Source organism: Colletotrichum aenigma, assembly GCF_013390185.1.
Source record: "Colletotrichum aenigma strain Cg56 chromosome Unknown KSG_Cg56_contig02, whole genome shotgun sequence".
Taxonomy (NCBI): Eukaryota; Fungi; Ascomycota; class Sordariomycetes; order Glomerellales; family Glomerellaceae; genus Colletotrichum; species Colletotrichum aenigma.
Genome location: NW_023500908.1, coordinates 4,669,621 through 4,682,768, shown reverse-complemented (window position 1 = coordinate 4,682,768; position 13,148 = coordinate 4,669,621). Strand labels below are relative to the sequence as shown.

Genomic DNA, 13,148 nt, shown 5'->3' with positions numbered 1-13,148 from the left:
GATAACTTTAACGGATCACGGCGGCGCTTGGCTAGGGTGTGCGACCACACTGCCACACACTTTGGTCATCACATCATTGATTCCCACGCCGTTGTGGAGTGGAAGGAGTTGGTGATTGTGACCCTGCCATAGGACAGCTTCCGAGTCCGGCCAAAACCTGTCCAGCGCGGGCACACGCAACGATTGAAAGTGCTGCTCCGGCCAGGACCAGATTCCTAAGCAGGTCATGACGCCGTGGGGGAGAAGCGAGTCGTGATTGCGGCATTTCCTTAGCCCCCGTTGCGTAGCAGCAGCTGGTGCGAAGTGCCGCGTCAACCCTGAAAGAATTGTGTGAAAACCAGGGCTCGGCACTCGAGTCCACTTCTTGTCGAGCACTGCGGGACGTCCTGCTCCAGTTTGTAAGGAAAAGTCTTCAAGCGCGGCGCCAGCCTAAATATCCAGAAACCGCTGTATGGTCGACGGAAAACAGAAAGTGGGATGCCGCTTCGTCTTGCCTTGCTGCTGGTTCCGAAAATACCGCCTCTGCCCTTTTACGCTATCAACTGGCTATCAGACGCACAACACGAGCTGTTCTCGTCGGATCGAAGCGACCCTCCACTCCAGTTCATCGGATCTCAGCTCACATTCTGAGTTTACCTTGCCTCACTTGCGCCTTGCCCTGCCCTGCTCCCGTCTCTGCCTGCTGCGGGAAAACAGACCGACGCAAGACACACGCACAAGTTACAACGCCACAGCCAGTGATCACGCCCTACCGCAGTACATCTCGGCTCATTCCTACAGACGCAATGGGTCTTACCGTCCTACCCGCTTTAATCCCCGACCTCCCCAAGGTATATGATGCATACTTTGCAGCGTTCAAGGGGGACGCCATCCTGAGTCTCCTGTTCCCGGGGGGCACGGAGGGCGAGGACTTCCGCGCAGAGCACACCAAGAACACGGTCGATTATTGGCACAAGAGCCCTACTCAGTACACGCTCAAGTGCGTCGACTCGGAGACCGGCGAGATCGTCGGTATGGCCCTGTGGGATGTATTCCTCAAGGAGCGTACCTACGATGAATACAAGTTCCCTGGCATTACTTGGCTTAAGGGCGAGGAGAGAGCGAGAGCTGAAGAGTTGATCACCCCCATCTGTGATGTGAAGGCGAAGCTCTGGGGTGGCCGGCCGCACGTTTGTGAGTGGAACCCGTGACTGTTGTTTTCATCCTTCCCCTGCCCTCGCTAGTCCGTTCAGCTGCTTTCACCGAGAGAGAACCTTTGCGCCCCCATGCTGTCAGTTTGCTGATGCCGTACGTTTTTCACTCGCGATGCAGACTGCCATGTTATTGCTGTTAGGCCAGAGCACCAGAGAAGAGGTGTTGGCGCGCTCCTGACAAAATGGGGCCTCGATATGGCCGAGCTGGCGGGGCTTCCCGTTTACCTTGAATCGTCACCGGTCGGTTACCCGCTTTATCAGCGATTAGGTTTTGAGACGCTGGACGATAAGGTCGTCCACCGAGCGGCGTTGGTGGGCAAGGAGAAGGACGTCGAAATTCCTTTGATGGTCAGGATGCCATCGAACGCCAAGGGAATGTCATTCAAGGAGTGGCGATCTCAAGGATACCCGCCCTTGAAGTGAGTGGCTGGACTTGGGCTTGGCGACGGTTTGGGGGTGGCTGCTGATGGCAGGGCGATCTCTGTCTGCGTACTGTATCCGTACCGGTATCGTACTCCGTAGTCTGTAGGGCAATACCAAGACTCCTATGTCACGTACTCCCCGTCCAGATTGTTTGAACTTTGGTGTGTTGCCGGGTGTGGTGCGAATCTGCGAGCCAGGCTGAGAAGAGAAAAGGTTCTGTGCCTAGATTCTTCTGAGGACCTGCATGTCTTGGCTTTGTATATTAAATGGCAGCCAAGCCAAACCCTTGTTCGCATGAAGATCAGGGTGCCCCGCCGACTGAAACGACGTGTCGCGGTGACGAGTCTAACAGCGCACTAAAACCGGAGTGTGGGAGGGAGTGTGGACTTTTATGGCGTGTTGAGGAGGAAGAAGCCACTTGAACCACCATTGTGGCAGCAGCCTTAGGGAACAGTCCGTCTTCCAGAGTGGGCGACGAAGTGGGCAGATGGTAGACAATGCAACCTAGCGCCTTGGGAAGCGGCAGAATCGACGACGATCCGTGGACTGGCTTGGGGTTTTAGGAAGCTCTATAGGTTGAGAGGTGAGCAAGCGACTTCGGAGGGTGGCAGCGGAGGCATGTCGGAGGGAGTTGAGGTTACGTTGAAGAAATAAAGCGGAAGGAGGGATGAAGAGGGGCGTGCGAAGGGATGCGATGCGATGCCTCGGGTGAAGAAAAAATTTGCACAGGGAAAAGCGAAATGTTCCTTCCGTAATCTTATCTGATCCAAGATTTGATTGATTAGATCAAGTCCCGAACCTATCCGAGGAGCCACACAGTCATGGTGGGGTCCAAGCGCTAGCATGTGGGGTCAGATCGTGTTTCATTGGCTGGTCGCCGTCAGGTAGCTGCAAGTCTCTCCAAAACAGGGGACGGCGGCAGGGGGCGGAAAAAGAATTGCAAACGCCATTCACCAATTCCCGCGTCGCACATGTCATGGACCATGGACGACCAGTTCTTAGTCTTACACACCACACCCTCGCCCGATCCATCGCATCCCACTCTGACACTCCAGCATCATGGGTGAAGGTGTGGGCATTGGCGCTGCTGCAGACTGCCATTGGCATCAACTGACACGATGCCCTGGAAGGCTCGTGGCCCATCTGCTCGACGCGACCTCCCTTAGCCGAAGTATGTGACTGACTTTGAGTGCAAGTCGCCAGTTCAAGGCCTGCTTGGATGACGCGAGTGGCTCTAAATCGGTCGCAAAAGCCCCTCATCCACACCTTCAACAATAGAATCGAGGCCTCCCTGAAGCGAAACAGTTGCCAGTTCGGTATAGGCCGGGCTTACTGCATGCATTGGCCAAAGGGAGGGTACCCTAGAAGCCAGAGGCGCGCGACTTCGCAACGTCCCGCGGCGTGGCGCTTGTCTTTGGAAGCTCGGAGTCGGAGACCGCAGGGCCAGCAGAGCGAAAGCTTGGCCGGTCCAATTCGGTGGAGTGGAGGCGACCTTGCTCGCTTCTGGCTGGACCCAGACGATCCCCGAAAGCCGTTCTCCGGTGCGGTGACGCAGATGCAGGGCCCAGTACATGGGTTCTCGCTCCAGGCCAGTTATTTCTGCCACACGAACCCGACAAGGCGGCAGCGTTGTAGGAAGATCGCGGAGTTTCTCCCACTTGCCATTGACAATCTTGACGGCGACGACGACCAACGACGCATCTCGCTCCAGTAGAATATTCAAGAAAGTCTCCATCGCTCGCCCGTCAACACAATGGCCACTGAACCATCAACCACGCCCGTCTCGGAGCCCTTTGCGCCCACGCAGAGGCTGTCCATCCTTCACGGCCCTCGCGATCCACCTCTGGTCGACCTCAGTCTCGGTGAACTCTTGGAGCTCCAGACCTACCAACACGGCACCAAGGAGTGCTTGGTGATTCCCTGGACCGGCGCACGATGGACCTACAATGAGCTCAACCAGCAGAGCTTGCTGCTCGCGCAGGCTCTGCTGAAGATGGGCATCAAGGCCGGAGACAGAGTTGGTGTCATGGCTGGCAACTGCGAGCAGTACGCCGCCATCTTCTTTGCCGTCGCAAGAGTAGGCGCTATTCTTGTCATTCTGAACAACACATACACACCCAGCGAGGCCATGTACGCTGTCCAGTTCTCAGGTAGGATCGACTGGCGCAGTAGGAGTTCCAAACTCACAGTTTCCTAGAATGTAAGATCCTGTTCACTACCAAGCAGATCGGCAGACTCGACAACCGGAGGTTCTTGGAGCAATTGGCGAATGAGGTCAACGGCCCAAAGGTCATCATGATCCGAGGTGACACCAGCGATTACGAGACATACGACGAGCTCATCAAGTCAAGCTCGCGCCAGAGTCCGAGAGAACTGCACCTGGCCATGAGCAAGGTTGTTCCTCACCAAGTTTGCAACCTTCAATTCACCAGCGGAACCACCGGTCGTCCTAAGGCTGCTATGCTCACCCACCAGTGAGTCTTCCGGGTGGAAACAAGGTCAACAGTGCTGACGTTGAAATTAGCAATGTCGTCAACAATGCCCGATTCATCGGTGACCGCATGAGGCTTACCCCCGACGACTGCCTCTGCTGCCCTCCTCCTCTCTTCCACTGCTTCGGTCTCGTCCTCGGCCTCCTGTCCGTCATCACCCACGGTGCCAAGATCGTTTACCCGGCCGAGGTCTTCGACACCAAGGCGACTCTCAAGGCCATTCTCGAGGAGGACTGTACAGCACTTCACGGCGTGCCTGCCATGTTCGATTCCCTGTTCCAAGCTGCCCCTGACGACTTCAAGTCCTCCAAGATTCGCACCGGTATTGTGGCCGGCGCCCCCGTGCCCCGTTACCTGATGGAGTTGATGGTCAACCGTCTTGGTATGAAGGAGTTCACCAGTAGTTACGGTTTGACCGAGGCATCCCCTACTTGCTTTAACGCCTTCACCGACGATGCGCTTGGCAAGAGACTTACGACTGTCGGTACGCTGATGCCCCACGCTTCGGCCAAGATCGTTGACAGAGATGGCAACATTGTGCCCATGGGTGAGCGTGGTGAGTTGTGCATGGCTGGTTACCAGCTTCAGGCTGGATATTGGAACAACTCGGAGAAGACCAATGAGGTTATGGTCCGAGACTCCGCCGGTGTCCTGTGGCTGCACACTGGTGACGAGGCTGTCTTCGATGATGCCGGATACTGCTCCATCACTGGCCGTTTCAAGGATATTATCATCCGAGGTAAGTAGAACATTCGTCGCTCAGGCCGATTCCGCTGTTCCTTTTTGCTAACAGAAGTTAGGTGGTGAGAACATCTACCCTCTCGAGATCGAGGAGCGTCTCATGGCCCACCCCTCGATCTCCCAAGCCATTGTCGTCGGCCTCAAGGATGAGCACTACGGCGAGGTCGTCGGCACGTTCGTCCAGCGCGCCGAGGACAGCGAGAAGCCGACGTTCCAGGAGCTTAAGGACTGGGTTCGCCAGCGCCTTGGTGGCCACAAGAGCCCCGCGCACATTTTCTGGCTCGGCGAGGATGGCGTCCCTTCCAACGTGCCTCTGACGGGCAGTGGCAAGGTCCGCAAGTTCGAGATGGCCAAGGTCGGCGACGAGCTTCTCAAGAAGAACAAGGTCTCCGCCAAGTTGTAATTTGTAATACTGCCTAGAGATGGGATAAAGATTGTGTATAGAGCGATACCATACAAAAGTGCTTTTTTTTGTTCGTGTTTAGGGCCAAAGAGATGGATAGAACGCCTGTAGCCAGATATTTACAGTTATTTTACATGACGTTGAACAGAGTTTTGATATAAGTGGAACTGAAGCTTAGCATTTACTGCACGGAAGTTTGGTGTTTGTGTCTTTCGAAACTCTATCGTGCGTGTCGCAATCGGGTCAATCCATGTTATTTGCTAAAACTTATTCTTACACTTTGGCTTGCTTACTTATCTTCCCCAGCGGAAGAACAGCGGGAGAAGAGCGGCTGACGGGGATGCGCCCGCCATGAGGACCCCAGTGAGGCCAAATCTGCAGTGAGGCCAAAATCGCCATGACTCTTGCGTCCCAACACGGCAGCTCAATGTGTTTTTCGCGAGCAAGTGCGACAAAGTGTCAGCACTGGTTCAATGCAGGAACTACCATAATTGGTTCGTTTTGTGACATCCTGCCTTTTTGGAGAGGAAATCATTTCTTGTTGATTTGAGACTCGGGCTAAAACTGTGTAAGCGGGTGACTCATGAGACGGCCTTACGGCAAGTAACCTTTCAACGAGGCCTTATTGTTTGACGATCCAGTGAGAGAATTTGCTTGATGACATTTCCAACATGTGTATAAAATCACCATACATTCAGCCTCAAAATTCAATTTAAGTCCCGTCTCAACCACATCGCAATTGAATCAGTAAATCTCCAAAGGCCACCGCGGAGGTTTCAAAGATGTCTCAATCAACAATTGCCGCTCTCGCGAAAGCGTATCCCCACGACCCAAAACACCTCCACTCGGTCATCGTCCCCCAACTAACCCACCGGCTCCGCCTGGCATCTGTCTGGTCCATCGCCCCGTCCTCCCGCGTCCTTGACATCGGGTGCGGCCAGGGCGACTCCGCCCTCGTCCTGGCGCATGCGGTGTCCGGGTCCGACGGAGAAGCGGGGTCGGCAGCGGTCGGCCATGTGACGGCGCTCGACCCGGCCCCGGGCGACTACGGAAGCCCGTACACGCTCGCGCAGGCACAAGCGTATATCTCCTCGTCGAATTACGGTCCGAAAATCACATTTCATCAAGCGGATGCTCCGTCGTATCTGTCTTCCCACTCAGAAGACCGATTCGACGTGGCGACGCTGTGCCATTCCTTATGGTACTTCCCCTCCCAGGACGCAGTCTCGTCACTCTTCACGGCGCTTCACTCGTCGGGCCAGGTGCAGAAGCTGTGTTTCGCAGAATACTCCCTCAAGGCGTCCAAACCATCCCAAATTCCCCATGAGCTGGCGGTCGAAGCCCAACGCAGATTCCACTCGCTACGAGCCGATCGCGGGTTTACCGTCGACCAATCCAACGTCCGCGGCGCGCTCGCACCGGGGGAACTCATCCGACTGGCCGAGCAGTCCGGCTGGAAGCTGCAGGAGAAGGGCTCGGTTGATACGCCGGGACTGTTGGATGGGCGGTGGGAAGTCGGGGCTGTGGTGGATCCCAGCTGGACCGAGGAGGTTTTGGGGGAGAAGTTGGGGCAGGAAGCGGAAGAGGAGTTGCTTGGTTACGTGGGTAGGATTAAGGAGGCGGCGGATGAGTTGAAGCAGAAGGGCGAGGGGACCGAGACGCTGGATGCTGTTTGGGTGGTTATGCAGCGCTCATGAAGTGAGTCTTTTGCCTCGTCTTCAAAGGAGCCCATTATGATAGTCAAGTACGATATACAATCCGATTGTTAGAGGAACTCAACTCTGGCAACTTCTCATAGTCCTCAAGGGGTTGTGAAGTTACCTGCTGGAGGTGCATGATTATTACATTGTTTGAGACCATTCATCGCAAACCTTTCGCGATGATCCTCCAGATCGCGAGACCTGCATGCAATCCGACATCACAGGAAGCCATGCTGGTTCTCTTCCAGTCGAGGAATATAGAATGAGGCAACGAGATGGATCCAACCACCTTGTCGGTACGGCATCCACTGGGGCAAGACCGATACCGAGCTGAGAGCCGTCTTAGAAATCAATGTCCGGTCCGCAGTGTCCCTGTCGAGAACGCCGTCCGAGAAGGCACCATCGATCTGCAGGCATCCAGGCTCACTCTCAGCAGCCCCATCGCCCTGACCGAGAGACAGAAATGTGCACTCAGTGGCAGGCACAGCAGATCCTGAGTCACGGTTTCCAAGTTTATCAATCTCGGCGGGGCCCAGGTCTTGTACCTGTCCAAAGTGGATGACAACCGTGGAGCTTGAGTCAACATTGGAAAGCATTGCGCTGGGGGTGGGAAAGGGCAGACTTGATGATTCTACCGGTGCCGTACCGGCATCTCCAAAAGCGCCTCCGTGTCCCGAGTACGGGAGTCTCCGAGTTTAAGGTTGATTCCAGAGGCACAGCATATAGCGAATGCCGACGCCCTTTGAGCACAGCGGGCGGCAGATGAGACTTGGCAGGCGGGGAGAGAGCCGATCGAGGAGACACTGAGATCGTCTCGAGGGACACGGCGTCTTCTCCTCAGAAGGTGACGGACGAATCCTGAAAGCTTGTCGCTTCGGCAACAGAGACACACAGGAAGCCACATGTCTGAGGAGCAGCACCTGCTGCGCCGCTGTGCCAGGCAAAAGGGCCCCCGTTCGTCCCACCTGCGATGAGCGAGTGGTGTGGTGGAGATGATGTGAAGGGGAGGGACGAACAAGAGTCGCGCACACCCTGTGATCTGCGATGCTCTGAAGATGTTCCTCTGCGTACCGCCAAAACAGGCCACTTCGTCCGAATCTGACCCCACAAACCCACAAATGCACACGCCCCCCTCTCCTTCCTTGAAGAAGAAGTGCAGGGACCGCGGGCAGGCTCGGGTTGCGGTACGTACTGGAACATCGGAGCTTAGTGGAGTTTGTATCCCCGCTGCCCCACCTTTGAGAAAAAATTTGATCTTATCTGATCCGGCTGGTGGCCGTTTCTGTGTGGGTCGAAAGGCGCCTCCGACGCCGGAGCCATGGCTGGACTGGGTTCTAATAAAGTTATCAGATCCGCTAAGGGTCAGCCAGTGCAGCCACCTTCCCTGGAACAAGAACCGCCTCGCACGCAACTGGCGGCATCGACATTGGATCGAAACGTCGACGAGGGATGAACATAAGCCACACACCCACACCCTGTCCCTCTCTTAACGCCGAACTCTGTTCAACCTTTCTTCCACCTTGCTCCGAAGCTGGGCTGGGAACAGGGTGGAAGAAAGTTCGTTCATTCGGAGCATTTTCGTTGCGCCCCGTTTCCCATCGTCCTCGACCCGAGGTCTTGGCCGCTGCGAGTGCACGCCATGAAGCCGTCAAATTCACACGAGGGATCCCTCCCATGTCCACATGTCCCATCAGCGACTCGTTCCCCTAACTCGCTTCCTCCGGTACTCACTTGTATCCGTCTAGATGTACCCCCCCCCCCCCCCCGGGAGCTTTCAATGGAGCCCAAGGCCAAGCGTACCCCGCCGTCAACCTCTCTCTCAGTCTGTCTCTGACCACCACCCCCGGACTGGACCAAGCTGATTGAACGGTGTGCTGGAACGATGTCATGGGCCGGCCCTGGAAGCTGCAAGGCGGCCCGGTTGCTTGCTCGAATGCTGTGTCGCCTGCGGCCTACAGCCTATTGAAGAGAAAAAAAAAACTGAGCCATGGCATGGCATGGCACGCCATACAGCCACCCACGAGCGGCGGGATTCCGACGAGACAGAGAGGGCGACCAGGGGTATCTGCGTTGTCAGGGTGTTCAATGGCTGTAACTCGGCATCTTTTCTACCCTTACTGATTCCAAAAGAGTAGGCGGTGGTGACATAGCCTGCGCGTGAAGCTCCGAAGCTCCAAGCTCACTTCCTCTTCCAATCTTCCGCCGTCTCCCATATTCCCAAGGAGAGCTTCAAGCTGTGATACCAATTGCGTCAAACTCGAGGACATCTCATACCCCCAGTTCCCCCCGTCGTATACATTCTACTCAATTGGACTTTTCGAGAGACACACTTAGAGCTTCGTCACGAGCAACACCGCAGCCATGTCGGCACCCGTCTCCCTCTCCGCCCTCGCCTCCTCCAACGAGAGCATCATCAAGCTGCCTCACCCGTACCACGCCGAGTACGCCGTCCAGCGCGCCTTCAACCACGACACCTTCGCCGGCAAGACCGCCGATGGCGGCCTTCACTTCTACCGCCTGGCACCCCACGCCTCCAACGCCGGAACCTCCAAGCAGGTCCCCGTCCCCGAGCGCCTGCACAGCGAGAACCTCTACTTCACCGAGCCCGCGGACCTCAAGTCCAGCGAGCTCCCCGCCGACTCAAACAACAGCGCCTGGGCCCGTTCCCGCCGCTCCCCGAGCACCGTCTTCTCCTGGGACGGCAAGACCGCGCCCACCCTCGCCCAGGCATGGCTCCTCGTCTACGTCCTCTGGGTCCTGCGCCCGGCCGACGAGCTCCAGCGTCTTGAGCTCCGTGGTGCTGGCGCGGCCGTCCTCGGCCAGCAGCTTCGCGATGTTCTCCTGGCCATCGAGCACCCCGTCCAGAACGACTCCCAGAAGCCTGTCGGTACGGAAGAGCAGGCCACCGTCGTCCTCCTCCGCAGCGCCTTCTGGCAGGGCGCCGGCTCCCCCTTCGGCCCCCGTCCCGTCTGGCTGCCCGCCGAGTCCCCCGCCAGCCTCGAGCGCCCTCTGTCCTCCTACCCTCTTACTCCCCTCCAGCACACCATGACCGCCGTCCTGGCCTCGGACCCGGCCAACCCCAACCTCTACCAGCAGGCCTGGCACCCCATCCGCCCGGCCAAGCCCGCGCCGGGCTCGACCGTGTACAGCCGCTGGATCCCTCACCTGCGCGAGACCTTCTCCATGGTCGCTCTGGACTACCACAACGAGGATCACCTGCGCCTCTTCCACGAGTGGCAGAACGACCCCCGCGTCTCCCAGGGCTGGAACGAGACCGGCACGCTCGACCAGCACCGCGAGTATCTGCGCAAGATCGACGAGGACCCTCACCAGTTCGCCATCCTCGCGGCGTGGGAGGACACCTTCTTCGCCTACTTTGAGGTCTACTGGGCCAAGGAGGACAAGCTGGGCGGCTACTACGACGCGCAGGACTGGGACCGCGGGCGCCACTCGCTCGTCGGCGACGTGCGCTTCCGCGGCCCCCACCGCGTGAGCGCGTGGTGGTCCTCCCTCATGCACTTCCTCTACCTCGACGACCCGCGCACTACCTGGGTCGTCGGCGAGCCCAAGAAGACCAACGACACCGTCCTCATGTACGACTTCATGCACGGCTTCGGCCTCGACAAGTTCGTCGACCTCCCCCACAAGCGCAGCGCCTTCGTCCGCTGCTCGCGCGAGCGCTTCTTCCAGCTGTGCCCGCTCGGCGAGAACGAAAAGGTCGTCGGCGGCATGCGCCTGGGTCTCGTTCCCAAGTTGTAAATTTGTCCCGTCCACCAGCGTCCCTCCCAAGTGGAGAGTGAGCAGTGAGTAGTGTGTGTGGATCTAGGTACGCGCGACGTAGAGTGGGGTGTTTGTACGTAAAAAAGGTGCCAGCAGCTTTCAGGAATACCTCTGCTGTAGAATTTATTTCCATAATTTGAGTAAAGATCTGATAAGCACAATGTCTTTTTTTTCTGGCTATGCAGGAACATGATTCATAGCCTAGTCCAATTCAGATCACACACCCCACACATGAGAGAAAATTGGTTGAAGTTCATAAAAGATCATTGCATTTACGTCTAGAGGTAGGCAATTTGTTCTAAACTACCGGATGGACGTTGCGTCATCATCATTGCGCCCATGAACACCGTTGTAACCCAAAAAACAACAACAAATACCCAGAGAATTTTTCAAAGCAAAGAGCAGATTCAGTTGTCGGCCTTGCCAAGCTTCATGTGGTTCCAGCAGACTAAAAGAGCCAAGGTTAGTACCGTTGCGATCAAGTAGACAGGGGTGTCCGGGAGAACTTACTGGTGAAGCCGAGGTCGTCACGGAAGTAGGAGTGCATGACGTCCTCGCCCCACGTGGTGCCCTCAGAGCTGCTGGCAACAGCCTTCTTGCCGACAGCGAGACCGATCATGGGCTCGACGAAGCCGAGCTCGTAGAACTTGGGCTTGTGCTCCTTGTTCGTGAGCTTGACCAGCATCAGCTGGTGGATGTTGATGGCGGCGACGTGGCCGTGGTGCATGGCGGTACCGCAACGCTTGATACCGGGCCACTTGGCAATGTCGCCGACGGCGATGTGGTCCTCGGCGTTGGGGATGTCGGAGGAGAAGACCAGGTTGGGGTGGATGGGGACGTAGCCCTCCTCGTCCTTGGCGGCGGCGGGAACGAAGTCCGTGGAGGGGGTCTGGCGGGAGATGGCCATGACGACCTCGCTGGCGATGAGCTTGTCGCCGTTGGTGAACTCAACCTCGTAGCGCGCACGGCCGTTGGCGGTGGGCTCGATCTTGCGCGTCTCCTTGACGCGGGTGTTGAGGAGGACCTCGACGCCGGCCTCCTTGGTCAGCTCAAGAGCCTTGTCCTTGCACAGGTCGGACAGTCCCTCGGAGGAAAGAAGCTGGTTGCGGGAGTGCACCAGGGTCACCTTGGTGCTGGGCTCAACGAGCTTCAACTCGGCGGCCATCTCGATACCGACGGCACCGCCGCCGACGACGATGACGCCATCGGCAGCGTTGCGGACGGCGTGGATCTGCTCCTCAGCCTCGAGCAGGAACTGCTTGCGGGTGAGGGACTGGGGAACCACGGGGAAGGCGCGGCGCAGGCCAGTGGCGCCGATGAAGAAGTCGTAGGAGAAGTCCTGGGGCTGCTTCGTCTCGTGGTCGAGGACGGTGGCGGTCTTGGTGGCCGGGTCGACCTTGCTGACGCTGCCCTGGACGAAGCGCACGTTGGGGCGCTGCAGAGAAGGGATATCTTGGAACTTGACCCAGGACTTGGCGGCGTAGGCAGAGTCGGCGAAGGCAAGCGGCGAGCCGATCAAGTGGACTAAGAAAATAGGTCACGGGTGAGTTGGTGGTCAGACAAGAGGGGCCGCGCCGGGGTTTTTGTTCTTACAGAAACCATCACGCTCATCGGCAATGGTGATGTCGAGCGGGATGTTCTTGAAGTCGGCGTGGTGCTCGTACGGGGAGTGAGCGAGGCGGGGGGACTCGCCCTTGCCGAGGTCGAGCAGGTTGAGGGCCGTGGACATGCCAGCATACGAAGTGCCGGCGATGAAGACCTTGAAGGGAGGGACGGTAGGAAGGGAACCCATCTTGTCTTTTGCTGCGGGGTCTGACTGGGAGGAAGATTCTACGTCGAGCGGAGGAGAGGACAGCGAAGAGAAGGAGCGGCGAGAGCAAGTATTGAACGACTCAAAGGAAAAGCCGCGATGGGGGAGACAGGTTGAGGCAAGTGAAGAGAGCGAAGATGCAGTTGCAGACGGGAACATGTGCATACTAGAAAGCAGCAAACATAAAGATAGCGTCCGCCGGAAGCCGAGCGGGCCTGGATCGGAACGGAGTCCTGGTCGGTTTGCGCGAGGGGCACGACGACTGAGACTGGTTAAAGTTGCCCAGAAAATCCCACCATATCCTCCCAACGAGGACCCAGATTCACCCCTCCATGGAGAAGGTGACGGGCTGGAGGGCAGGTTCAGCCGAGGACGAGCTCCTCGGAGGAAGCACGCTGCAGCCGAGACGGCAGGGCGAAGGGCAATCTGGATCCGCTGGGTCATGGCGATCGAGGGGGCGTCCGGCGGGCAGGACAGCGAAGAAGGAGGGGGAGCGCCAGCGGAGATGACGGCATGATTGGGTGGGTTGGGACAGTCACTTTGGGCTTTGGGAACGGGATCCTAAGTATCTATTAGTGCAACACTGGCGATGTACCGAAGAATCAT

The 13,148-nt window shown here is 57.4% G+C and overlaps 6 protein-coding genes across 6 annotated transcripts; 4 read left to right on the top strand and 2 right to left on the bottom strand.

Annotated features, from left to right (window-relative positions):
• Positions 1 to 785: 785 nt before the first annotated feature.
• Positions 786 to 1,616, top strand: SID5-1 (putative acyltransferase SID5; the record flags this gene model as incomplete). The annotated part of the gene is made up of 2 exons (XM_037318541.1): positions 786 to 1,173; positions 1,312 to 1,616. The coding sequence occupies 2 exons, from the start codon at positions 786 to 788 to the stop codon at positions 1,614 to 1,616; spliced, it is 693 nt and encodes a 230-aa protein (XP_037182940.1).
• A 1,753-nt stretch (positions 1,617 to 3,369) lies between these two features.
• sidI-2 (Acyl-CoA ligase sidI) lies at positions 3,370 to 5,252 on the top strand (the record flags this gene model as incomplete). Its single annotated transcript, XM_037318540.1, has 4 exons — positions 3,370 to 3,766; positions 3,814 to 4,090; positions 4,141 to 4,847; positions 4,909 to 5,252. The coding sequence occupies 4 exons, from the start codon at positions 3,370 to 3,372 to the stop codon at positions 5,250 to 5,252; spliced, it is 1,725 nt and encodes a 574-aa protein (XP_037182939.1).
• Positions 5,253 to 6,034: 782 nt separating this feature from the next.
• On the top strand, positions 6,035 to 6,949 carry ustM-0 (Methyltransferase ustM; the record flags this gene model as incomplete). The annotated part of the gene is made up of 1 exon (XM_037318539.1): positions 6,035 to 6,949. One exon carries the CDS (start codon positions 6,035 to 6,037, stop codon positions 6,947 to 6,949), a length of 915 nt encoding a protein of 304 aa, XP_037182938.1.
• Positions 6,950 to 7,170: 221 nt separating this feature from the next.
• On the bottom strand, positions 7,171 to 7,548 carry CGCA056_v003281 (uncharacterized protein; the record flags this gene model as incomplete). Its single annotated transcript, XM_037318538.1, has 1 exon — positions 7,171 to 7,548. The coding sequence occupies one exon, from the start codon at positions 7,546 to 7,548 to the stop codon at positions 7,171 to 7,173; it is 378 nt and encodes a 125-aa protein (XP_037182937.1).
• Positions 7,549 to 9,313: 1,765 nt separating this feature from the next.
• SAT14 (putative O-acetyltransferase SAT14) lies at positions 9,314 to 10,711 on the top strand (the record flags this gene model as incomplete). Its single annotated transcript, XM_037318537.1, has 1 exon — positions 9,314 to 10,711. One exon carries the CDS (start codon positions 9,314 to 9,316, stop codon positions 10,709 to 10,711), a length of 1,398 nt encoding a protein of 465 aa, XP_037182936.1.
• A 428-nt stretch (positions 10,712 to 11,139) lies between these two features.
• OXR1-0 (Oxidoreductase OXR1) lies at positions 11,140 to 12,524 on the bottom strand (the record flags this gene model as incomplete). Its single annotated transcript, XM_037318536.1, has 3 exons — positions 11,140 to 11,180; positions 11,243 to 12,256; positions 12,326 to 12,524. The coding sequence occupies 3 exons, from the start codon at positions 12,522 to 12,524 to the stop codon at positions 11,140 to 11,142; spliced, it is 1,254 nt and encodes a 417-aa protein (XP_037183520.1).
• Between the last annotated feature and the right edge of the window lie 624 nt (positions 12,525 to 13,148).